This window comes from Dromaius novaehollandiae, chromosome 5, assembly GCF_036370855.1.
Source record: "Dromaius novaehollandiae isolate bDroNov1 chromosome 5, bDroNov1.hap1, whole genome shotgun sequence".
NCBI classification, from domain to species: Eukaryota; Metazoa; Chordata; class Aves; order Casuariiformes; family Dromaiidae; genus Dromaius; species Dromaius novaehollandiae.
Genome location: NC_088102.1, coordinates 41,650,830 through 41,676,909, shown reverse-complemented (window position 1 = coordinate 41,676,909; position 26,080 = coordinate 41,650,830). Strand labels below are relative to the sequence as shown.

At 34.9% G+C, this 26,080-nt stretch overlaps 1 protein-coding gene across 4 annotated transcripts in view; it reads right to left on the bottom strand.

The window, feature by feature from the left end:
- The window catches only part of UBR1 (ubiquitin protein ligase E3 component n-recognin 1), a 73,656-nt gene that overhangs the window by 20,131 nt on the left and 27,445 nt on the right, over positions 1-26,080 (bottom strand). For 2 of the 4 annotated variants that reach the window (XM_064512571.1, XM_026095739.2), the window contains exons 12-32: positions 24,546-24,703; positions 23,886-23,985; positions 23,458-23,586; positions 22,457-22,637; positions 21,412-21,473; positions 21,149-21,259; positions 20,152-20,217; positions 19,870-19,971; positions 18,981-19,044; positions 18,370-18,494; positions 17,395-17,447; positions 16,297-16,399; positions 15,735-15,783; positions 13,510-13,664; positions 12,459-12,558; positions 10,591-10,700; positions 9,820-9,912; positions 8,295-8,482; positions 6,851-7,056; positions 2,717-2,810; positions 146-298 (exon numbers count right to left, since the gene is read on the bottom strand). In XM_064512571.1, coding sequence (XP_064368641.1) covers positions 146-298; positions 2,717-2,810; positions 6,851-7,056; positions 8,295-8,482; positions 9,820-9,912; positions 10,591-10,700; positions 12,459-12,558; positions 13,510-13,664; positions 15,735-15,783; positions 16,297-16,399; positions 17,395-17,447; positions 18,370-18,494; positions 18,981-19,044; positions 19,870-19,971; positions 20,152-20,217; positions 21,149-21,259; positions 21,412-21,473; positions 22,457-22,637; positions 23,458-23,586; positions 23,886-23,985; positions 24,546-24,703 — 2,402 coding nt within the window. The remainder of the gene's footprint in view (positions 1-145; positions 299-2,716; positions 2,811-6,850; positions 7,057-8,294; positions 8,483-9,819; positions 9,913-10,590; positions 10,701-12,458; positions 12,559-13,509; positions 13,665-15,734; positions 15,784-16,296; positions 16,400-17,394; positions 17,448-18,369; positions 18,495-18,980; positions 19,045-19,869; positions 19,972-20,151; positions 20,218-21,148; positions 21,260-21,411; positions 21,474-22,456; positions 22,638-23,457; positions 23,587-23,885; positions 23,986-24,545; positions 24,704-26,080) is intronic. The other 2 variants (XM_026095740.2, XM_064512570.1) reach the window with 2 other exon arrangements.

Genomic DNA, 26,080 nt, shown 5'->3' with positions numbered 1-26,080 from the left:
GCTTTCCTTTGAGAAATTTAAAAAGCCAACCCCTCTCCTTGAAGCCTCAATAGTGTGGGTGTGTGGTGGGGTTTTGGGGGGTGTTTTTGTTTGGTTGGTTTTTTTTGTTTTTTAAATTACAGACTGGGCAATCCTGGCAGTTCACCTGTTTATTTTTTGAGCCTGCAATGGAACAATAGGAATCACAGTATTGCACAGAGACTTGCAAAGTGGACAAAGGTACTCTCCATTCTCCAAGTCAAATATCTGTTCAACATGCAGACGTTGTCGAAAGTTCAGCTGCATGGCTTCAAAATACCTACAACATTGAAAAGGATATTGCTAGAAAGTAGAATGACTCGAATGCGATGTGAAAACAAGTGTTCAAGTAGTTAAAAGTGTTATCATCCAACAGTACCTATCCAAGCAAACAAACAGGTCTCTTTTCCTCTATTTGATTTATGAGCAAGTATTTCATGTGCTTGGAAACGAAAATAAAATTAAAGCTTTGAGCATGTATATGAACTCATGCAAAAATGATGGCAAGTTTTCCTTGCTTTTAATATCTTTTCCATGTATCTTATTAACGTGTTTACACTCAAACAGTCCTTAAATTTGCTAGTATTCTTTCTCAACATCTTCAAAACAACAAAACATTTTATCTAAAAACATCTCTCATACACAACTCACTAGAGTGAATTTGGAACAGGATATAGCATACACTTTTTAATTATTTAGGAAAACCTAATGGTAGTATTTCACAAATGACTAATAAATTATTCATGGCAATGACCATGTCTCACGATTAGACAACAAAACTATAGCCTTGTTTTACTATGAAGAGAGGGAAATTATAATAGCACACTTGAGTTATCTTAAACTCAAAAGGAACCTGAGGAGTAACTATGATCTTTTCACAGGTTTCATTATAGTTCTTCCCCCTCACTGGATAGGGTAAGCCTTCAGATTTCATTAATATCTCAGTGGTAGACACTATTAGGAACAAGAAGACCCAACAGTGAAATCTGCTTGCCTGAAGACAAGCAACTAAATTCAGTAATAATGTTCAAAATTGTTATGTAGGATTTTAAAAGGCAGATTTGAAAGTATAACTTCCTGGCAAGAGTAATAAATAATTATTACTTTGATTTATATTACAACATTTTAAGTGGAAAAATAAAATCCCATTTATCTAACAAGAGAAAATGGTGGGAAAATATGAAAAAGCCCTTATCATTGCAGATTATTTATGAAAGTATTCTAGGTAATCATCAAAAATGTACAATTGTTTTCCCAAATTCACTAAGCATAATTACATTATTTCAACTCCTCCTCCTCATACACGGTAACTACACAAATATTCCATTCATTCTGAACTTGTACTGTCCCAGGTAGTTCAGAAATTTGCAGTATTTTTACGATGCACAGATACTCAAAAAAAAAAAAAAAGTATGGCAGGCATCATTTGGAGGAATATTAGTAAGTTAGAATGTCTGTTATGTAATAAATAAAAGACTATGCTCAAACCTTCTGTGCCATCCCGTATGAGAAGAGCCTGTTGTCCATTTTAATCCCATTTACCCACACAGCAAGTCATCTTTTCTTAAAAAGGGCAAGGGAACTGAGCTCCAGTGATGCACTACTTAGATCTACGTAGATGTGGATGGATCTGCCAAGAGCAGATGTATTATACTCAAGGAACATATTTCCGTATCATTTTAAGTGTGTGCACCTATTTATTTTGTATTCGTCTTTTATTGTAAAGATATACATATACAAAGTAAATGATAACCACTAGAAGTCTAGTTAGGCTTCTTAGAGTAAAATGACACAAGCAGAAGTAACAAGCCTCAAGAGACATCTACATTATTCAACAACACAAAGTCATTTGTAATTGCATGACTCAACTATCTGCTGATAATACTTCAGTGCGATTAACTTCCTAACATTATTTCACAGCATCTATCTCATTTAGACTTGCCAGATCTACGTGGAGTCAAAGGCAGACAGCATTAGCCTTGCTCTCTGTGATCCTACAAGGGCAGCTGCGGGGAACCAGGATGCCTATATTCTGCAAGGTAAGTAACCTGGTCTTCTAATATTTCAGGTTGTATTCTAATTCAAAACACTTCGTCTAAATCCTGGGCTCTCCCAAACAACAGACATCTTGTAAAGTCTGTAAATGCTTATAAATACTTCTGTCTTGCTCTTTATTAAGATTTTATTCACTGTGAAATGAAAGCATTGGTAGATTTAACTACTTATATTCTAGTTCGAATGCCAGAATCTTATCTAAACACTGACTGGTATAAGTCTGCTTCATCCTTTAAGTGCTGACATGGTTACAGACTTTCCGAGTCAAAGAACTACTGTTGCACAACTGTGATCTGCCAGATTCCTACTGTCTTGCATGGGATGGCTAAAGGAGGTATCTGCTAGCTATGGTTTTTTATTCTTCACCAATTTTACCCTATTGGTTTCATTTGCATCAATTAGTAACTCCTACCAGATTCTTCTTTGGGTCATAAAAGGCACTGAAGCTTTTTGATGATGCTATTTTCTGTCAGTTCAGAACTTCTCTTGTGCCAGACTTACATTTTCCTTAGGTGAGTACCACACAGTTCAACTTCTTAATTAAGCATCCATGTACTGCGCTATGTTTTTGGTGTGCACTTAGATGTTTCAGAAAATAAATAAATACAAAATGTGAAAAAACCCTGCAAAGGTATAGCCTTACTTCTGCCAGCAGGCTGCATGCATCACGTGACCGCAGCTTCCTGTGTGGGTTCCACATGGCAAGTCTGGGTGCATGAAAAGAGGATCTAGTGTATCTGGAAAAACAGTAGAAAAACATTACGGAAAGCATAATAACGTAGCTTTCAGTCAATATGAACAGAAATGAACAACAGTATACACAGAGCACAAGCCTTAAGTTTTTCTTTTTACACAATGTGCATAGCCAAATTGAAATCCTGTTTGGGTAGCTTTTCCAGATCAGTACCGTAACAAGGGAACCACAAGACAGAGCTCGCTTACACTACTGCAGGCTTAGAGTTTCCACTAATTACCAAGAAAAGGACAAAAAACCAAAAGCAATGGTAAGTCAGTTAAAAAAGAAAAAAAAAGTTCTTTAGCACTGGAATGGCTCTGTGGTTATATTCAGTATAACTATAACTAAAGTTTCTAAGGTGTTTGTTCTTGTAGAAGATGAAACTGTTATGGTCAAGAAATATTGGGCATCTCTTCAACTAATCTCCTATACTTTCAAAAGCAGGTATCAAGCCACTGGTGTGAACAACACTACTGAATAATAAAGTCAAATCTACCTTTCACTAATCTTGCAAAATTTTTAACAGCAACAACTTTATGAGAATCTAACAAAGCGTTTTTGTGCTGCAATACACACTCAAAGTTAGATTCCACGCAGTGCAGAACTGAACAAGAACAGACCTCCAAACTGATGTGGTAGACTGTTTACAGTTTTGAACAGATATATCTGAATTTGACAAAATGAAAAGCAGGAAAAAAAATACCTAGCACCGCTGCTTTCACTGAGTACATAATTCTATTTTATAGCATCTGAAGCAGCTCTAAATAAAATGGAAAATGGAATAAGAAAGTGAACCTTGGTACAATACTAATTCATCACTATGTGCACTTCTGCTGTGCGAATAAGCATTTTTCCATTTATTTAGAACTTCCAAGAAAAAAGCTCTTACAGGCCTATTTCTCACTGATGAGCTGCAGAGGACCTTGCAGCAGAGAGTTAATTCTGTAAATAATATCTGTAAGCGGCTTTAGGAGACGAAACTTCATTTGCTTCTTTTTCCAATTATTTCGGTAGCCCAACATGACATTGCAGAAAGCTTATAAGTCTGTCTGAATGCAAGAACATAGAATTTAATCTGAAATTCAGAGTATCGCAGAAGAGAGTAAAAAAAAGGGATGCAATTAGTATGTGGTCTAAGCAAAAATTCTATACAGTGGCCTCAAAATTGCTGTTATCATTAATTCACTGTTAAAATGAGTAATGGATCAAACAGGATTCTGTATGAGTCTGTCACTATTCAGTATTTTTTTTTAAATGATCCAGATGAAGAAATACAAAGCCTCTTATTAAGTGAAACCACTTGGCAAAGGTTTGTGAGTATGAGGCAGAATAGGATAATAGTTGAAAATAACCTTGATAAATAGGGATCGGCGCTTAACTCCTCTTCAGGACTCTATTCAACATTCAAGAGACAGTACTCGTATACTTAAGCAGAAATAACCAACTGCACAAATACAGAATGAAAAGCTGTTCCCTAGAAAGTCGAGTCATTAAAAAAAAAAGTACAAATCATTTTGCTTTATAATCTGACCATGAATAATCTGAAATAATCTGATGTAAATATACATATACAATATATATCTGAAAATAAGCAGGAGTGTAAACTGCAAGATATCTGATGTAATCTTTATACTTAACATGGTATAGGTATGACCTAGCTGGACTAGAGCATCCAGCATTGGGCACTACACTGTATTTCAATGTGGAAGGGGAAGATATGGAACAACTGAAGAAAGTCCAGAGGAGAACAATGACAATAACTGGAGGTCAAGAAAATACAACCTATGGAGAAAGATTCATCACCCTAGGATTGCTTAGCCTAAGGAAGAGATACAATACTTGACAATTATGCCAAAGTGTGCTGCAAAAATTAAAAAAAAAACACCACCACACTGTTCCCAACACATACAGTGGATAGGATAAGTAATATTAGATTTAAATTTCAACAAGGAAAAAAAAAATATATGTGTGTGTGTGTATATATATATGTGTGTATATACACACACACACACACACACACACACACACACACACACACACACATATATATACATACACACACAGACACACACATCAAGGTTTGATGTTAAGAAAAAACTTAACAAAGAGACAGTAAAAGTGCCCAAACAGGCTCTCTGGGAGGTAATAGAATTTCCCAAACTGGAGGGCTTTAAAAACAGGTTGAATAAACATCTGTTAGGGAAGATAAAAACAATTGTAACATCCTGCCTACACAAAGGCCATAGAGTAGAAAACACCTTAACAGCATTTTCAGACTTTCAATTATTTTGTCTTTCAATACAGTATTTTTAATCCTTCTATGTTAGTTAGCTTCAGTAACCAAGATTTGAACACGACTAACTTAGATTTATGATAAAACATGGACAGATAATCAAAAAAATAGTGTATATTGATTGATAAATATTTAATAGAAGACAGCAGCAATTTAATTTCTAGCTCAGTGTTAACATAAGTATAATTCAATTTACTGGAAAAAAAATCAAAATACCATTTTAACAAATTATTATTTAATACTATAGCATGCTAGAATCAAACTAGCAGTTGTAAGTTACACATCCACCTTGAAGTGATTTCACCTAAACCACACTTGTCTAGACTGCATATCAAGTAGGACAGAGCCAAAAAAAGTACAACAAAAATCAGAGTAAGTTATCTTTTTCCTCCTTGCCCACAAAACCAGTTATCCTGGTCAAAGAATTAGAGTGGCTTACTAAGGTCTTCTCTTGAGAAATACATTTGCCATTTCTTGTCACATTATTATTTTTCAAGTGCTTATAAACCAGTAATAATTACTATCATCCAGTATGTTTCACAGAATCACAGAATGGCTGTGTTTGGAAGGGACCTCTGGAGATCATCTAGTCCAACCTCCCCTGCTCAAGCAGGGTCACCTAGAGCACACTGCACAGGATCGTGTCCAGGCGGGTTTTGAATATCTCCTACTGAGTGAAGTGAGGTGAGACTCCACAACCTCTCTGGGCAACCTGTTCCAGGTTTGTGGGCATCTAAGCTGGATAGGGTACTCTAGAATTTTTAGTTCTTCCTTGTTCCACTTAATTATTTTTTTTGACAAATACTTGTTTGCTATTCTCAGCCCTCTGAGATCTCAACTATCCTCCATGCATTTTTAATGATAATTTAAGATTTTACTGATAACAATGGTTCTGAGCCTGCTTTCAATATTGCTTTAATAATGGCCAAAGGGAATACACTGAAATTACCTAGATATTGTTTCATCTCTTCTTATCTTATTCTGGACTGCATTTCTCTCCTGTTAAAATTAATTGCATCAAGTATTTGGTCTCAAATTACTATTATTTTTCTTTTTAAGAAAGGGGCAAAAAAGGCTTTGAGTACTTCAGCTTCCCCTATTTTTCCTATTTATTTTCTTTCATCCCCATTAAGTAACTGATCAAAATTTTTCTCATGTCTGTTACTCCCAAAAGATTTCTGGTTGGTCTTTGTATTTCTTTCTACCAAGATTCATTATGTAATTCCAACCGTGCATGTCTGTATTATTTTCTTTATATTCACCCCAAATGATATCATATGATCCTTGCTTACTCTTTTTTTTAAATCATTTTTGTTGTTGTTACCACTTTCTGAACAAGAAAAAAATCTCCTGAGGCTGCCCTATCAGCCTCTGATAATATTCATGTATTTCCTTCACATTGGGAAAGTTTGTTATTGGACTCAAATAAGAAGGAATCATTCACATTCTCAGATTCTTTCCAAAGCGACCACTCCTAACCAAGTCTCTAAGTTTTATGGTGTTTCGGGGTTTTTTTTTTTTTTCTTATTTTCTTTCTTTTTTTTTGTGGGACAGATCTAAATCTTCGTGTGTGTCTCCTTTTGTGGATTTTAAGGCATGGATTTTACATCAGTTTCAAATCTTTCATTTTCTTTTTATTAAGGGTAAGCCATTTAGCATCCTGACTGAATGCAAATTTTATTTAGGTTCAAAGGATTCGAGTTCTAGATACAGAATAGTTTGCAGTCTAGAAGAAAAAAATTTCATACCCCCTGAGAGTTCCAGAATTCTACTCCTATTCTGTGTTAAGGCAGTCGATTTCTGGACACAGGCAGACAATACCATAGCAGCACTTTCCAGCTTTACTTCCTGCTCCTCCTGACAAAGAATACAGGTCAGAACTTCTTTCTCAGCAACAGATGGACCTCGTTTGGGACCCAAAGCAATTTTGGAGTAATCTATTGCCAAAGACATGCTGTAAGAACATAAGTGACACAAATATAAAATAATCAGCTGGCTTCTTCTAAAGCAATAGACATTCTTCCTGGCATCTAAAAACGCAATTTACCGCTAAAATTTCTGGTTTTATACCAAAGTGCTTTAACAAAATGATGAAGAAATGCTTCAATCCTCACTAAATGCAGTCATTTTTAGAAGTAGGAAGCGGAAGGCATTTAACACACTGAACACAGGCGTAACACTGAAATGGATTCACAGCAGCAGGAAACTGAAAAAACTGTATTCAATATAAATTGGATTAAACATGTTTTAATCTTACAGAAACATTAGATTTTTCTTTCCCATTCTTGGAGAAAACATACTAAAAATGAATGCCACTACTTCATTCAATGTTTTGTGAAATCATAAACTTCCATATAGTTTTAAATGAGATATAAAGTACTAATAATTCTTATTCTACAGAGTTCAATGATGATTTAGAGAATATAACTTTTTAAAGATCAAAACTCACAGAAGCAATCATATCTTTTTCTTTTAGCAGATATCTCTATTTTCCTCATTAGTTTTGTGCATCCCCAATTACTTCAAAATTGTAAACTGCATTAGGCATACCATACTGTTCAAGCACCTCTCTGCTTGAAATGTGAGCAATTCATACCAGCAAAATTATGGTTTTGCTAAGACAGCTAAACATAGCTTTCCTTACACTATCCTCCCAAAGTATAATAAACCATTCCAGAATACATGAAGCTTTGCTTCAACATCCACAGTTCGAGCATCTTGACAGCAGCTGTCAGTTACAAGCTGCACTGCATCACACTGCCTACTTCATCACAACCTAACTTTAATGCATATTGGCTTTTAGATTCTTTCCAAATCAGATACTTAAGTTTTCACATACAGTAGACAATCACCTCCAAAATTACAGTGATGTCAAACTCAGAAGTTTTCTAATGACATTTTTCAAATGTTAGGTAATGTAAGTATCTTCCACTTGAAGAAATAATTAGTTTTCTTATAGTTTTTCTTACGCTGTTCTATTAAGTGATTACACTTTTCTGACATTAGTATAAATATGTCAGTTCATATATAATTCTGTAGTAGAAGATGACTTAAAAGTAAATACTGGCACAAGTTTGCTGACTGGGATGATACATTCTGTTGCTTGAGTGTGCTCTCAAAATTTTTATGGAGCAGAACCACTTTTAGTTAATGAACTCTTCCCATCAGAACTCTGGATGTCTTTTTTCTTACCTTTCTTCCTCCATTATAGCATCTTCTTTCCCCTGCGTCTCCAGTGTGTTTTCATACAGGATCTTGTGGGTTTCAATGAAATTCCTCTGCAGAGCAGACATCTGGGCCATTATCTTCTGACGATGCAACCTAGCTGCTTCTGCCTTTCTCTTCCGCTCAGCTTTCTCTTTGTCCTGAGTGCTCTGTTTCTTACAGAAAAAAAGAATAAAGAAACCGCAGGCAACAGAGAACATCAAAAAAATTAGCAGAATTCTTCCCCAAGTACATGCATTCTCATCACTGACATCAAATTCCTTAACTAACCTGACACCATTTTAATGACAAAGTTAATTGCCACGTGAAAAAAAAAAGTAAAACTAAAATCTTAAACGTTAACTAGGACCACTAAACAGAACAAAGACAGGATCAATAACACCTGATACATTTTAGTTTGGAGTTCATCTCATTTATTCTTAAAAAGCTTTGGTGAACTCCACAAGCTTCCTCGCAAAATACTCTAGTGTTTCGTTTTTCTCACCATAAGTGAAACCTGTAAATGAAATCTCTGCTGAGTAGTCTAAATCTCCTTTTCAGAAACTTAAGAAAATTTTATCCTGAACAATCTATGAAGGACATAGCAAATGTATCGTTGCCTACATTTTTGTGGCAGCATTTTATGTATCTAAGGATAATTTCCCCCCATTCTTCATTATAGACCAGACAACTCTCCTTCTTCTGATATTTCCTCATCTATCATGTTTTCAAAAATTATAACCATAGTTAGATACTTTGATAACGTAGAATTCAAAAACGCAGGCAGACATAATTAAAATATATGAAACCTAATTCTTCTTATTTAACTGCTGTGGTAAGCTTAGAGCTATGTATACAATGACTGGCCAAGAGGCTGCTGGGCAGCAAGCTGTTGCCAAACAGAACATGTCAGAGCCAGCTTGCTTGTATTGCCCTTAGACAGTGAGCCAACTGGATTCTTCTTTTCTGTTCAGCTGCCAATTTTAAAAAACGCGTAGGATTAAATCTCTGAAAACTCCATTCCTCTGTGTCATTTGACAACTGGATTCAAAAGCTATTTTGAGAGGAGAGGGCAGAGACTGATACACAGACAGAGTAATCACATAAGCCTAATATCTTTATGCAATCAAGGTAAAGCAGATTAACCTCTTGATGGCTCCTGTAAATTACAAGACATCATTTTACGTGGATTTTTATTTCTAAGTATTACACATACTGACAATATAATAGAAAAGGTGATCAAATCACTAAGAAAACAAAAGCAGAACTGAACAGACACTAATCCCTTCCTGATTTTCTGCAACTGTTTTACTTAACTATATTTGGAAGGGCAACCATGCATAGCATAAATTTGATTTTTAAATATCAATCTTTGAACCTAAATGCTTTTTGTAGGCAATATATCAGAAATTAATATCTAAAATGATATTTGTGTATAACAATAACTAGTCACCCATTTGAAAACAGCCAAAAAGTTAAATACAAAGCTTCCATAGAACATTTTTATTATTACCTCATCACCTTTTGTAGCCTCCAAGCCTGATGTAGCTGCTACTGTTGTTGCCAAACTAGATTTTTCTCTTAATCTTTTCACTGTGTTAAACATCTAGAAATAGAGACGTAGATGTTAAAATACAATTTGGCTGTAATCACAATACAGATAAGACTAAAGTTCTTGATATTTGTTTTCACATTGTTTTCAGAATTTCAAAAGGATGAAACCTATTGCCACACTCCTAAATGAGAAAAGCACCTAACTGAGCCAGTAATGTGCAGCCCTGTAATACTGCTGCATCTGTATCCTAAATCTGGAGAGCACCAACAGTATGCAGGAAAGTAAAACTCTTCTGTTTTCAGTCCTCCAGCACTGCCAGTCATTAGTTAGATCAGCACGATTTAAGTTTTAATACAAGCAGTTGCTAAAAATCTTTCTGATTTTATAAACCTTTATTATCTCTTGCTATTACAACAGAAATATGAGGAATAAAGCCTATGTAAAAAAAAATCATTACTGGAATGAATTATTGACCTAACACTTCAAGTAGCAACAGCAAATACAATGATTTGTAAAGTGCTAATGCAGGCTGTTCAAGAAACCTCATCATCTCATTTGGGGGTGGGGGTGGGGGGGGAGGAGGGGAGGAGTTCAACAAATTAAGCTTCTCAAGAAATAATCTCAGTTTTAAACACTATCTAAGGGGTTATATACAGGAGCCATAACATCTTTCATAACGGCTTTCTGATTTACTAAAATCAGATTGCACTTATCTCCCCCCTTGTTTACCTGCAGGATCCAACTGACTGTGTCCTTCTGTGCCTCTAACTGAGGAACTCTTTTTAATTTTTCCAGAAGCATTAATATGTTCACAGCATTCAAGGCTGAGCTTCCCATTCCTTTACAAAGGGAGAAAATAGAAATGCATGGATTTTTAGAAAAAAAATAGTCAACATCTTAATGCATTTACAATCATGGACATAACTTAAAATATTGCTATATAACTGTATATATAACTATACAACCGCTAATATAACATTCACCCACAAAACCTATATAGCCACAGTTCCATCTGAAGTTCATCTGTTTATTCCAGTTAAATATAGTATATGCTTTCCCCATCATCAGTGATCTTTGCTATTTTCAAAAGAAGAACAGACAAAACGGAATCACCTATTGGCTTCAAAAAGAAGCTGCGGTGCACAAGCTCCTTTTATATAAAAGTTTGCTAAAAACTCACTGTGCAGAGGTGCATTTCTGCTATAATTTCACTGACTGTTATTTTCTTCCTCACACCTTGGTAAAAGCTTATAACAATGTTTTTAAGCCATTCTTTAACAAAAGCATGCTTTGAAATTGGGACCACTCTCTTCAATTAGATTTCTTTTACAGCACCTTCCATTTGAAATAAATAAAATGAAAACACATTTTAAAGAGTGACACAAAATATCACAAAAATTCTTTAAGTATCATCAGAAGGTATTTTTAAATCCTTTATGGAAACATATAAATGTGGTTTTGTTTTTTCTGGTGATGTTTGATAAACCATTTTTACCAAGGCAAAAACTTGTTAATACACTGTTTATGCATGGTGCTGTTTACATTTCAAAGCTTGTACATGCTGACTTCCATGGACCTTCATCCAAGTCCAGAGCATCCTGCTAAACCAGTCTAATGTATCACACATAAGAAAACAAGAATTGGCTATAAACATTGTCAAAAGCAAAACTAAACCTGACAGAGAATTATCTCACTAACATCTCTCAATTATAATTATTTTTAGTGCACTCCTAGAGTCGTCATGAAGCTTTCTAGACAGAAATATGTTCAGTTTGATGGTAATGCTTCTTCTTGCTAAATAATAGCAAACAAAAACAAAATGTTAAATGGGAGTATTTTTCAAACTCAATGACACCTCTTTGCAGAACACTCTTGAAAAAAATGAAATACAGGCAGTTCAGTAGCTTTTTGGTTCCTAACACTGTTTCACTTCCCAAGTGACAATTATGTCTAGCTTGATAAAGGAATTTTCTGTATTCTTACACAGTGAAGGAGAAACTCTAGGTAAGATGAATAATGGAAGATTATTTAGAAGATGCAGATTCCAACTCCCACTCACTAGCCTCAAATACAAGACTAGGAAATGGTCTCTAGGGATTTGGAGGAGCCAAGCAAAAGATAAACAAAAGCACACTTCATAGCCAACAAGGTTTGTTTCTATTGTCACTACCATAGTAAAAGACTAACTTGCAGGTAAATCAATACCTGTACAACTCAGGAGACAGTTCACTTTAAACAGCTGCTATTTCTCTAGGAATTTTTATAATTCTTTGTTTCCGTTTCAATAATCCTCTTGAAGAGCCACCATTTTCAGCCACCTAATGCCAGTATTATCTTTTCATTTCCTTCCCAGGAAGAGGAGCACATCTCCTCTTCAACATATCTTTCAACTGGAAACAAAGGAACCTACTCAAAACCTGTTTTACTTATTATTTCAAAGAAATTTTTAGCAGCTTTTAATTCTATAGTTAAAAAAAAAAAAAAAAAAAAAAGCCTGTCTGACTAAAAAAATTGAATACTTTCTTCTAGTTTATTGCCCATAGAAAAAATCAAGCTAGACAGATTTACTCTGTCCTTTCAGAGAAAGTGAAACATACTTGTTGCTTTGTGATAAAAATCAAAGGTTACTTCTTCCTCTGGAGACTTCTGTAACTGCTGCTTCTCTTCTAACAACCCTAGAGAAAGAAGATGAAGCACCTAGAAAAGATAAAAGTGGTAAAACTCATTCACTGTCAGAGGTCTGGAAAACTGGTATATAAAACTGAGAATGTTTACTATAGTTCCCTACTATACATTGATTACATATACAATCACACACAACAACCAGAAAAAGTGCAGAGATTGTACATGAAAGGTAAAACTCCAATGCCCAATATACTTATCCTTCCTGTGTGTTTCTTGCATCTGCTTTAATAAATTGGCACACCTTTCACGTTATTTACACATGAATGTCATTTTGCTGACATAAATCTATGAATATTTGGTTAATTCCATAAGCCAAAGATTAGCAGGTAGAGCAATTAAATAATCTGTGCACTCTAATTGAAATAGCTAATTAATTCAATTATTTGATAAATTCAGGTCCTAACCCTATAAATACAAAAAAAGCATACCTAAGTTTATCAGTGTCAGTAACCTAATTTTTTAAAGCATAAAGTCACAGTGGTAAAATGAAACCTGTAAACATTCACAAAGTTACATCATTTTATGACTGAGACCCCAAAGGCATTTACATATTTGGTGACTTTGCAGCTTACAGGATCATGTAACTCTAATTTCTTTAACACAATCAAAAGTTTCTGGATTTGTATGTGAAGTTTCAAGGAGAAAAAAATAAATAAATAAATAAATCAGGTAAAGAGAATCACATTTTGAAACAATCTTCACTGATGAGGCAACACATAGGGAAAAGCAAAATAGAAAACTGATGAACATTCTCAGTTTAATATTGTTGTGTTTTGCATTTCAGTTTTATGATAGAGGTTAGAAATATTTTCTTCATCAGTGAGACTTACAAAAACAGGTTTGGGGGTCAAAAAGCCATTTCCTACAATTCGGAGTTTGCCTTTACCCATTTTGATATATCATAAACAGTTAACAGACTTAATATAGGAGTCATCATGGGAAAAATACAAATGCTAAGCATACCATTTGGATCATAGCTTCAGTCCACAAGTGGGTTTCCAGTTCTACTGCTCTCTGAAGGATGGTCCGCAGTATATGCATCATTACATCACAGTTCAGAAGCCTCACTACATTGCTGAATGCAGGACTGAAGTCTGGAGGAGGTGGTGGGGGCAATGCTAGAAAATAGTAAAATGCAAATATACTAATAAACATACTGACATCTCATGAAAGTTTACAGGCAAGAAGTAGAGAGAGCAAATATACTGCTACCTATTGAAGGAACAATCAGATCTTTTCAATCAATAGAAATATGACCAAACAATTGCTTGCCCAAGTCAGTTTTCCTCTTTGGAAAAACTGAGTGCATTTAATTAGTTTCATAATAAAATATTTGCAAACTAAGCTAAACAAACAACCTATCACAAGTATTTAGTAATACCTAGGAATCCAAAACATTTACTACATTGCACTGCCTCTTGGCAGTGCAATATATCACTGAGATACATAAAGTGTTTTTGTTTTGCATTGGCTACAAACTTCCGAAGTAGTTAAACAAGAGTGAGCGCTGAATCTTTCCAAAGTGTAGCGTCTCATGTTAGAGTGTCCCCCATGTCATGGGACAGGAACTGCTGCTACTGGGGCATTTGGATCATTTTAGCTACATAGGTTGTCTAGTATCTGATCATGTATTTTTGAGCTAATATTGAAAATATGTGGTAAAGTGTCTCACCCAGAAGCCACATGGAATCTTGGTGTCTGCTAACAAGAGCTCAACTCATAGCATACCCTTTCCCTACCTGGAAGCACTGATTTAAATCATCTTTTGGTACCTGGATGCCTATTCTCAAAAAGTTTCTAGGAATGTAGTACCTTTGAGACCGCCAAACTTTTGACAATTTAGATTGAAATGGATCAATAAATTACAGAAGTTACTGACAAAGACAGCATGGCCATATAAAAGCACAAAGTATCTTGCAACATAATGGACACACCAAACAGCTATCTTCCTATTTTAGAACTGCATTGCCTAATTAAATGAAAGCGAGTTTCTCATAAATATATCTGAATATTGGCATTTTTTAAAAAGTTCTATAAGATAAATGTTTTTCTACATCCCTGCTAACATTTTAAGCCTCTAGAGTGACCAGGGGAAAAAAAACCCGAAAAAGTATGATTGAACAGCTGTCAAATATGTGAAATGGAAGAAACCACCAAAAATAATCCACATTTTTTTCCCCCACTTTCCTCATTGATTTGCCAGATGTCAATCTTCAGTTACTTGTAAATGAAGGAAATTAACATTTTTTATGGTTAACTTGGAAATCATATTCTCTATGTTCCTTTAAGTGACAATGTTTTGTCACTTTTGTCATTTTTTCTTCTTCAGTTCCACAGCTCCCAAAGCCAATAAAATTCACTTAGAATGAATTTCAGCCATATTAGATGTGATGTGCTGTAGTGCTCCTGAATGTACACAAAATCAAAGTACAGTTTAGGACAGAAAGCAAAGATTAAGGTATTCAACTGAAGGTAAAGGGCAATTTGGGAAGAGAAATATAATTATCCATTGTAACTAACAAAAGCAGGCAATATCTCAATTGATTTTATTAAATTGCTTATTGTACATAATTGTTCAGGTTACAAAATCTTCCTCAAAACAACTCAATGTTTGTGACCTGAATGGATAAAAGTAAACTCAAAGGGAAAATTAGGTTTGTATTATCACAGAAACATGCAGTTTTATTGCTTTATGTATTGCCAGCTTTTAAAAAGAAAACTGTGATTTATAGGACTTAAGACTCCAGATATTCACAGACTGGTGAAAAGCAATACTTTCTGCAGCAGTTTTCTCTACATGGCACTACGATGTCTTAACTCTATGTCAGAGAAAGGAGATGAAAAAAAAATAACTTTTGTCTCCATAATTACTCTACCAGGACTCAAAGCTGTTATTTTTTCAGTGGGTATTATGTTGTGTTGATTTGCCTACATGGAAATTAAACCGTAAATTCCAAAATTCTTATTTTTGCTTTTTTTGTTTGGTTGGTTTTTTTAACAGAAATAAATGTCGGGTGCTAACTAATTATGATTACCATACATCACAAGGAAATCAAACTTTTGATACAAACTCAGTTATCCCATTATAAGCCAGAAGCCACCTCCCAAAGCTCTTATTTTATATGCACCACTTGTAATACCGAACTATCACATTTGCTGATTTGATGATAACACGTCCAAATTTTTACCTTCATCTCTGTTTTCCTGTTTTCTTCTTTTTTTCTGTGTATGCTCAGCCTATAGAAAAGGTAATGTTGTTATATCAGCATCTCTACAGGAGTATGCAAGGAAACAATCAGAAACCATAGACTAGCAAATGTGCTAAGACATATAGTAAATACTTAGTCACAAAATCTTTTCTTAAATATGTTTAATAATATTACATTTCAATTTTGTAGTAGAGGTTAATAATTGGAGAACTTTTCTTCCTCATTTGAGACTTAAAAACAAATTTTGGGGTCTTCCAATTCAAAAGTAATTCTTAATACGTTTTGTTCTTAGGACAAATAGTTAACAGAGATAATACAGAAATCATCTGGGGAAAAACAGTAATGCAAACCACACCACATCAATTTATCTTAACAATGTTAACTTCATTAGGTTTGGTTTTAAAGCTAGCTGTACACATCATTTCCTAGATCAGTTTCTTGATAATCCATCATCTTAACTCCTTTGATTCAGCAAAATTATTGAGGACATTGAAAAGCATGTACTGCTTTTATCTTTGAGAGTGAATTTTACAGTGCCTACCTTGCTGTGCTGGGTCTTAGTATAGTGATAAAAGAACATATTGAACTCCTTCAGGCATTCATCCTTCAATTCATAAACTCCATGGCCAGATACACCTGGTTTCCTTAAAAAGGTATTTTTCAAGATATACAGATTATTAATGCATCTTAAGCACATCTTTGAACGTGTACAAACTAATAACAATTCTCTTTCCAAGGAAATGCTAGTAACAAAATGCAATAGCAATGGTGGCTTCATCAACTTATAAAGAGAATAGAGTAGGTGCAGTTATCAGTCTTTAATTTTTGATACTGTATACTATGATAAATCACACCCAATACAGAAACATTTCTAGCTTACACGACACCATGAAGTCATCGAAATGTAAATTAATTATAACTTTATAGCTTAGAGTATCAGACATTTGGACCTTATTGTATAAAATCCAGCGCTTCCTTTAACCAAGGTAAAAAACTTAAGTAACACAAAGCTACTTTCCGGCTGGATGAGCAAAAAGAGCATTTTCTGAATCTCCCACATCATTCGCAAGGCAAAATTACTAGGTACACCTGTAGCTGCCATTGACTAAAAATAAACAGGCAAGCCACATGAAATTTAAAATAAGGTATACTAAAACAATTAAAATTACAAGACATTTTTGTGACAAAAACATAACAGACATTTGAGTCAGATTTTCTCAACTGCTACAGCTGATGCCTTTCCTATATGTGCATGTATTAAGCCCCATCTGAAAGATCCAGCAAGTTAGCAACTCAGTAACATCTAAATCAACAATCAAGTGTGATTGTCAAAGGCAAAACAAGTTCAGGTTCCCAACCATCTCTGAAATTAAAACTTTTGAACTCTCCTACTAGTACTTGAGGTTACTAAATTCCTGAGACGCCTTGAATTTAATTTGAGGGAAGAAAGGGGCAGAAGAAAACAGCATTCAAACGTTCCATACGGTTTACTTCTCTATCATATTTGAAAGCACGCATATTTCAAGACGGCAAAATATTAGCTGAAGGAAGACCATGTAGCGTGGCCTGTGTAGCCTGCATAAGCTAAGGTCACTTATTTCACTTTCATGCTACCTATAAAACAGTATTAAGAACTTACTTAAATGTAGCCACTTTATCAATTACGTTCTCCAAGCCAGTTTCATTGTTCTCCTGGTAAAAAAATTAGTTTGGGATAAATATATAATGATTCAAATATCTTCAGTATTATGCTGTGTATAATAAAGATAGACACACAGATTTAGATCAATTCCCTAATTCATATTTTGCCCACTGTTACTTAGAAAGCAGGCATTCATAATAAACAAGTTAAAAGTAAGAACCAGGATAGACAATAAAAACTTTCATACAGTCATGTAAAACTGGATTTATAGCAGAGCTGACAGAGCAGTGCCTTACCCAACCTCAATGTAGGGAAAAACAGAGGTTTTAGTGTCTAAAAACAGTGAATGTGGATCATCTATTATCGGTTTCTGGTAACATTCAAGGATATTTAGTTTAGAAACAAAATTGAAGTTTTTTGCCTTGTCGCCAGCCCTGAAAGTTTGCTTTGACAATAAAATTCAAACTGCTTTCTTATCCTTCAGGTGGATTTTCAGCAGTTAACATGGAATTGCACGGCAAACTGTGCTTTCAAAGAGACCTGTACAATACCTGTTTTTCAACTGATTTGCACAGGTTTAAGTGATCAAAATTACAGGATGATTTTTATTGATGATACACAAGACAGAATAGCTCCATGGTCCTACAGGGCCAAAACAGAAAATAATTTTAAAACTTCTTCTTGAGTCTAGGAGACATACGTCTCTGAATACACTAAAAGATTCCACCTCTTCATCCCAAAGCACAGTCCCCATATAATCCTGTTCAGATTAGACCATATTTCAATCCAGGGCATTTACCACATCAGTAAGGTGTGAAACCCCATTTGTCAGGTTATACTGTAATTCCGAGGGCAACATTTATGGTTTATATCAAAAATAAAACACTTCCATATAGAGATATGGAGTCCAAAGAGGAGAAAGACATAAAAAGTAGCAGTTAAGCAAAAAGCAACAATCAAACCAGGACTCACATTTTCAGGCAAGGACTTAGTAATTGCACTGTGAGCCATTGGTTCAATACATAGCAGATGGATGATTTCTCTCATGATAACATCTTCCTTTGTTACATTACTCACTCCAGGCACATACCTTTCTCCTGCCAGGGTGCATCAAAAGAAGGAAAACAGCAAACATTACAGTGAGAAAGCAATTTTGAATTTTGCACAGCAGTAATGCTATTGCTGGATAGTTCATGATACAAGTTTGCATTCCTCATAAAACTATCCCACGTATCTGAGAGAAGACAGGAAAAATGGCTTCTCCTAACAAGGTGGGCTGAAAGAGAGTTTATTCTTCATATTCTATCTTCATAGTCGACTATGAAGTTATCTCAGAAACTACTGCTTCCAGTTGACAAATACTTGTGTTATTGAACCACCTATTTAAAATAGTTTTCCAGTACCCTCTCCATACCATCTACATTAACAAACAAGAGTCATCAAGCTCATTTTTTCAAACTGTAATTATGCATTAATTTCCAGGACAATAGTACAGAGAAGAAAGAAACTTAATTACAAGCCATTAAAAACAAAAGAAATCCTCAAAACATTGCTAATAATTTTTATGGAAAACAGTTTCTTACCCACAACATAGATGAGAATCTGTAGCATCTCTTCTATCAATACATTACATTGCTTGATCAAATCCTACAAAAGTTAGAAAAAGCAGTTTAAAAAACACAGCCAGGAAAATCTGTCAAATGACACTGATATCAGCCTTCAAATGCATTACTTCACTGAGGCAGTGTATTGTAAGAAGAACCCTCCATTCTAAAGAGTTTGAAAGAGTGCCTGCGCTTATAAAGCGGATATTATTCCACAACCAAAGTGCAAAATTTACATGGAAGAAAGAAAATAACAGATAAAAGCGTATCCCAAATGAAGGACTATGTAAAAGCTCAATCAAGCCTCAAGAAGCAGTAGAACAGTCCAAAAAAAGTTCTATTCAAAATAAAAAGACACATAATATGGCTTGAGAGATAAAGAAATGTCATAGAGAAGTCAAATATTTCCTAGTTTTTCGGTTAATAACCTAGGAAATAAAATTATTAACAAAGAAGTCTGTTTATACCCAAGTAATAATTTCACCTTTTGAATATGGAAGATAAAGAGCAATGAAAAGCAGAGTTAAAGAAACATATGGGGAGAAGGCATATACCAGACTGGATGGATACTCTTCTGGTCCATTTGTTCAATCTTATGCCATGTTAGTATTACTATTCTTTGAACAATTTGGTAACTGGAAAGCACTTTGAACAAAATGCATCAAGGAGGGCAAAGCCTGTTTGTTAAATTTGAATAGAAAAGTCTCTACTGTGAATACAAAATCATTTAAATAACTCCTAAGTCCTGCATTAACTGTGTTTTAGTGTGGTCATAAAAACGCAGTGATCAATAGAAATTAGTTTTTCTATCAATGTTCCATAAACTCAAAAGCAGCCAAATTCATCAGCAGGAATACTTGCCACTTACCTGATCTTTGGTGGGCTTCATCTTCTTGAAAGCATCAGCAAGCTCATATCTCTGCAGTATCAGTAAGAGGAAATGATTTGGATCCATAAGAGATGCACCAATCTGCCAAAAACCCCATGTGGCATGAACATCAGTTATCATTAGACTTCTTTATTAATTAGGAAAAATATTTTTTACCAATATCACATTTCAAAATGATAAAAAAAAACTAACAACAACAAAAAACAAAGCAAATCCATTAAAATGTTATGAGTGAAACAAGCAGTGACAAAACATCTATACCTGCAGCATGATAATGTCTTTATCATACATCTCTTCTCTGCATTTAACATCTTGGTAATAGAATACCTGAGAAATAGCAAAGCAACATTTAAGCAGAGAAGTAACGTAAATGTTGAAGTAATACACTATCAAATCTGCAGCAAACTCTTTTTTTTTTTTTTTTAAATTGTACAGCACCTTTGTTTAGGCAAGGGAAAGCCTTGTATTTCTTTCAAAACAAATGTGTATTTCGATGGCAGCAAAGATTTTTTTTCCATTTATCCAGAGAAAACTTACACCATACTAACTTTCTCATTTTCTTCCAAGACAACATAATTCAAATAGCTGCTAAGCCCTTCTTGAAAAAATCCTCCACCTTCTCCCACCCCAGATCTGAAACAGAGACAGTTCTACAAGTGGCTAACAACATTTCCTTTGGTTTTACCAAAGGGTCCCATGAAATACAGAAAATTTCTGCCTTCGAGGACGAAAAACAGTGAAGCCAAAGCAGGAAAAATACAAGTACCTACGGGCAGAATTTTACTGATCCTATTGCACTAAAAAGACAGTCAACAAGTACCACAAAATAATATTTGTTATTTTCACTTACATGGTGCTCCAAAAGAAGTCTAGTATGAGGCGTAATAGTTTAACTTTTCCACATACTGATTACCATACACTAAGAAATGCCTCTAACATTTTATGTTGTAAAGCAACAGCAATTATAGTGTCATTTCTTTAGCAGATCTGAAAGTAGTTTGTAAGAGATGTCAGTAACATTAATACTATTTCACAGAGGGCAAAAAGAGTCAGAAGAGAGATAAAAATATTTATCTAATATGGGCAAGAAAGCCATTGATAAAGCTGGAAATTAGGCCAAGTTGTCTAAATTCCCATGTAGAAACCTATCAGTCAAGTGAATTTTTGTAGGAGTGAACCACATGAGCTCCTTCTGCATTGGACAGAACAGCCACTGAGAACAGAATTGGCATAAACTGCTACATACTATAGGGAATACCTGGCTTATCAGGGAGAGCCCATTCCTCCTCCACATCTCTGCTGCAACCTGAGCAACTAAGACAAGACATCGCAAAGGATATTCTACTAGCAGGTCCACTTGGAACTCTTCCTAAAATAATAATAATAATAATCATCATCATCATCATCATCAAGCAGCTTAATGTGTGTGTGTGTTACTAAAGTTACAAGAGATATTTTGGGGTGATCTTTCTCCTTCCCAGGGTATAAATCACAAAAAGTGTATTTGGAACAAAAACTTACAGGAGAAACAAACTCATGCAATCTTGAGATAGTTCCAGTCTTGCTTAATCGTACATGAAGACCTACCCAACGAACAGTAAAAAAGTGTGAAAACAAATCAAAATCAGTCAAATTTGTCTTCCAAACAATTTTAAATGTTAGCTAAATCACCTTCAATTTTGATAATTAAAAAAACAGATATATATAAAGATTGAATCAAACTTCATTTAGGAAAGACTTTTTTTTTTTTTTTTTTTTTTTTTTAAAGACAGGAGATCTGTTACATTATCACAACAGTTCTTTCCAGTCTTATAATCCACTATTTTAAGAATAAATCTATTCACTTAATGAACTCACTTAAAGCACTTAAATGGAGATGGTAAAGAGCAGCAACAAGCTTTTAATTTCTTGTTTAAAATACACAATACCAGTAATAACAATTTCAAGACTACAAGGCTTAGCAGATAGTACCTTGGTAGTAAACAATGTGACAAAGAAGCTATAGCTTAAGAAAAGCTTTCATCTGTATTCTAGAGAGAGTGGCCATCACCCACTGCTGTGATCCTTTGTATTCTGACTGGAAATCTGTTCTAGCATGCTGCAAACATATGTCTTAGGAGGAACATTTTAAAAGTCCTAAGACATGTGGCTGGAAAATAAATTTAAGATACAGTAATGGTGAACACTCATTTAGGCATAACAGGTAGCAACAGAAACAGAATTATAGAAATTATTTCAGGAGGAAGAAAAAAAAAAAAAAAAAAAAGATTGCCTAACATGATAATAATAAAATACGAAACTCCTCCTTCTCCTCTAATTTTTGCTTTCTTCTCTCTCTTGTCTAAAAAATGTCCTCCAACTCTACTGACAATTTTTTTTTTTTTTTTAGAGAAAAATTTATCTGAGTGGGGCATTTGGTAAATGGGGATCACCTGATCAGGAGGATGTCAGAAAGTTAGGGACTGATCTGTGAAGCACTTAGTTTAAATGCTTTGCAGAATTAAGAAATAAAAATGGATGATATAACCTAATTCAAACAGCAGTCAAAGTAAGTCACAGCACCTACCTGCAAGAGTCCTAGACAGTGGTAAATGTATGCTGACAGGATCTGTAGACACTCTGTAAGGTCTGCTCTCCAAAGTATGACCACACAGGTGAAACACTGTCTTTTCCCGTGAACGGCCATTTGCGCTGCACCTCATCACAGCTTTGTGACATTCTTTATAGGCCTTCAGCAATAGCTCTTCCTGAAATTTTAAATAAATACATACAGATATACTTAAAGGTCATTCTGATGCACTAAAATTCCTTGCCTGTTTTTTCTGATAGTCTAAACAGATACTAAAATCCACAGTATAATTTCTACTCTGTTTCTTAATACTGAGAAGTACTGGACTGGAGCAGTAGAGCATCAGCCAAAGTTAATTGAGGACTTCTTTCTATTTAAAGACCAACTCTACCAAATGCACTAAAATCCACGTGCTTATTCAGGCTGCAATATTTTAACATTTTTCATTGTCTGCAGGCCAATTTAGATCAAGAAGCCCCTGAACTGCAATACCACTTCACTTCACTTCTCTCCCTACCAAAAAATAAAGAAACCCACACCAAAATATCTTTAAGTTAACAAATTTTACATTTTCTTCCCTCCCCCCAGCACAGGGATGAGTTCCAGCACTGTTAAAGACTGTTTATAGTATAATTACCCAATTAGTGCTAGGTTCCTGTAGTCCACTTCTGGAATCAACAACAAATACCACATCCCTCAAAAACTTAATTTGTCAGATCACCATGAACCTAAGAGTCAAAATCTTGAAGGGTGAGAGAGATGGGTTTTTCACAGTTTGCCTGGTATCCTGCTCAGCTTTGTCACCTAGAGGATCATATTCTTCTGGGATCCCCTCTCTCTGTCCCATATCACAGACAAGGTCTTTTGGGCTCATGTTTTGTGGAGGTCTTGTGTGATGTGGTACAACAGTGAGCTTTTTTTTTAAAAAGCTACTAAGGCACACATGTATGCCTTTTGTGAATATTATTGTAAGAACCTCAGACAACTGATTTGCTTACATCACAGGCACACCACTCTTGGAACATCAAAAGAATATTCTTTAGCTGCATCTGTATAGCAATGGCTGCTTCCCAGTCAGGGTCCACCTCAATGTGCTGACCAATCTGTCTTTTTATCTCCTCCATTCCCTGAAACGAAGAGACCACAAAACATTCAAACTAGATTAGTGATCACAGGCTTAAAACAACAGAAGAACCCATAAGCAAATGGTAAAATATAGGCTGTTCAGATGTAGCTAAAACTGGTAAACATTACATCTATAAAGGAAACTACTTTTCACCCACCCAAGACAGGGACCACAGAATTTATGATTTCAATTGTATGTTTACATCCACAATATTGCTATGGTCAAAAAGATGAGGAAACAAGAGTCCTGCAATATCTTTATAACAGCATATTAAAAAGAAATGATTTAAATGTATTGTACCTGCATGCAAGTTAGAATCCTTAGGAAAGAAACAAATCCTTCTAAAAACCGCTCCCTCAGATGGTCTGTCCATAATGTAGGCTTGCTGATTAAGACATACCTGTCCCCAAAGAAAACATTATCTTCTGTTGCTCAGACTTCTCTTCTGCTCATGCTTGTATTTAAAGTATTCATCATATTAAAATAATCAACACCACCATCACATCACATCCCCATCTCAAACTCCTCCTTTTTTCCCTTTTTAATTTTCCCCAGATATTAGAGGTGCCAGAATTAGGACTCTACTATTTGAAATTAATAGAATTTGAATTCCAAGCTATTTGGGGTGGTTTGCTTTTACACTATTAATTAAATTTGAGTAATTTGAGACCTAGAAGAATGGAAAGTGCTATGCAGATGAAGATTATACAGCTTTCCCAGAATGACAATTGAGTAGAAGCCAAATTTCCTGTAGTGTCTGATAGTAGATACGTTGTTTATTAACACAATTGTTATATGGACCAACATCAGCAAAAATGATCACAGATATGTTTACAGAGTATATTATTTTGACTTTTGATCTTTTTAGCAGTTTTATTTATCACCAGATTTCTAACTGAAACACCTCACCCTATTTTCAATTTTCTAAGAATTGTTCAAGCTTCTCAACTTTGCACTAACCTGAGGTCATATATTACTGCATATACCCGGTTCAGCTTTTCCTGGTTGTAACCTTGGAAGTTGAACTTGTCATTTTTGTCTAGGTATTCTGGCAGCACTTCTAGGAGTGTCTCTGTAATGGTGGTGATTACCTTTTGCTCTTCAATAAGATGGCGGGCCTGCAAGAAGAGAAGTATTCAACAGTAGGAATCTACCTGAATCAAGTGTTAGGAGAAAAGAGAACCTGATAACGTATCGCTTAAAGCATCCTAAAGACAGACAGATATTCTTCAGTGCTGTAAGCAGACTGAAGTACATTTGCAGTGAGGATGGTAGAGCCCAGACAGGTACCATACCCTGCTATAGTTATGATCTTTAATACGGTTCACCAAGCCCCAATATAAAGCTAAGGGACTGTATCTTCAGCCTTTAGTAAACTGCCATACCATTCCCTACACAGGGAAATTACAAGGTTAAATGGCTTTGCATTATTAAAATAGTAGTAATGCCAGGAAGAAGTGCTCAACTAACTAAAAGCGTCCTGAAAAAGTGAGCCACGTCTGAAAATAGAGGTATGATCAGAGGAAGTGGAAGAGACGTCAGTTCCACAGTTCCTACAAAAACTCTTGTTCAGGTAAATAAAAGCTGATGAAAAGAAAAGGATAAGGCAACAGAGACTGCTTAACAATCTAATTAACCCTACTTTTCTCTCTTCTGGCTCATTTTGTGTATGCTGAATTTTTTATTTAGTGACAGACTTTATGATAAAATATATATTACTGATAAGATTAATAATCATGTTTATGCCCTTGTTTATTCTTTATGATGTGTAAATTCGTCCATTTCTCAGTATTTCACTCACCCCCAGCTTTTTTTCCCATAAAATATTAGAAACATCAACTCCTGTCTTTCCTAATTTTGCTGGAGAGAACTGGTGAGATCATTTTTCCTCTGAATCCAGTGTTTTCCACTAGAAATTATTTTAACTATTTGTAAGGAGTCCAAGCTACAGAAGTGCCTGCAGTATTTATTACGTATGAACACAGTAATTTCTATCAGCTAAGCATACCATGCTTTGCTGTGACAGGTTCAGTGTAATAGACCTACTGTTCTTTCTAGAGATCATGTAGAAAAGGCCTGAAATTCTAATGTAAAAAAAAAAAAAAAGAAAAGATTTTAAAAACCCCAAGAAACATACAATCTTAAAAAAGAGATATACAGATGTACTTTTCTTTCACATGACAATCTATTTCATCCACCCAAAAACATTAAGCTTTTTTCTGGCCCCGCAAAAAGTTATGTAAGAAGGTAAATGCAAACAGTAAACTCGCACAGAAGCTTAATGCAGAGAATGGTGCTGTCTAAAACTCCCACTTACTGGCATTCCTTCTAATTTTTGTAATGAATTTTCATACAACCTCAGGCTCCAGCTTTCACACGGACCTTAACAAAACTCAAAATTATTCATTTTAGATTCAGCAATGCATACAAACTTGGCCAAGTACAGCAGTAGCTTGCAAATGTGGTACTGTTAGCAATTATTGCATTTATTTTAC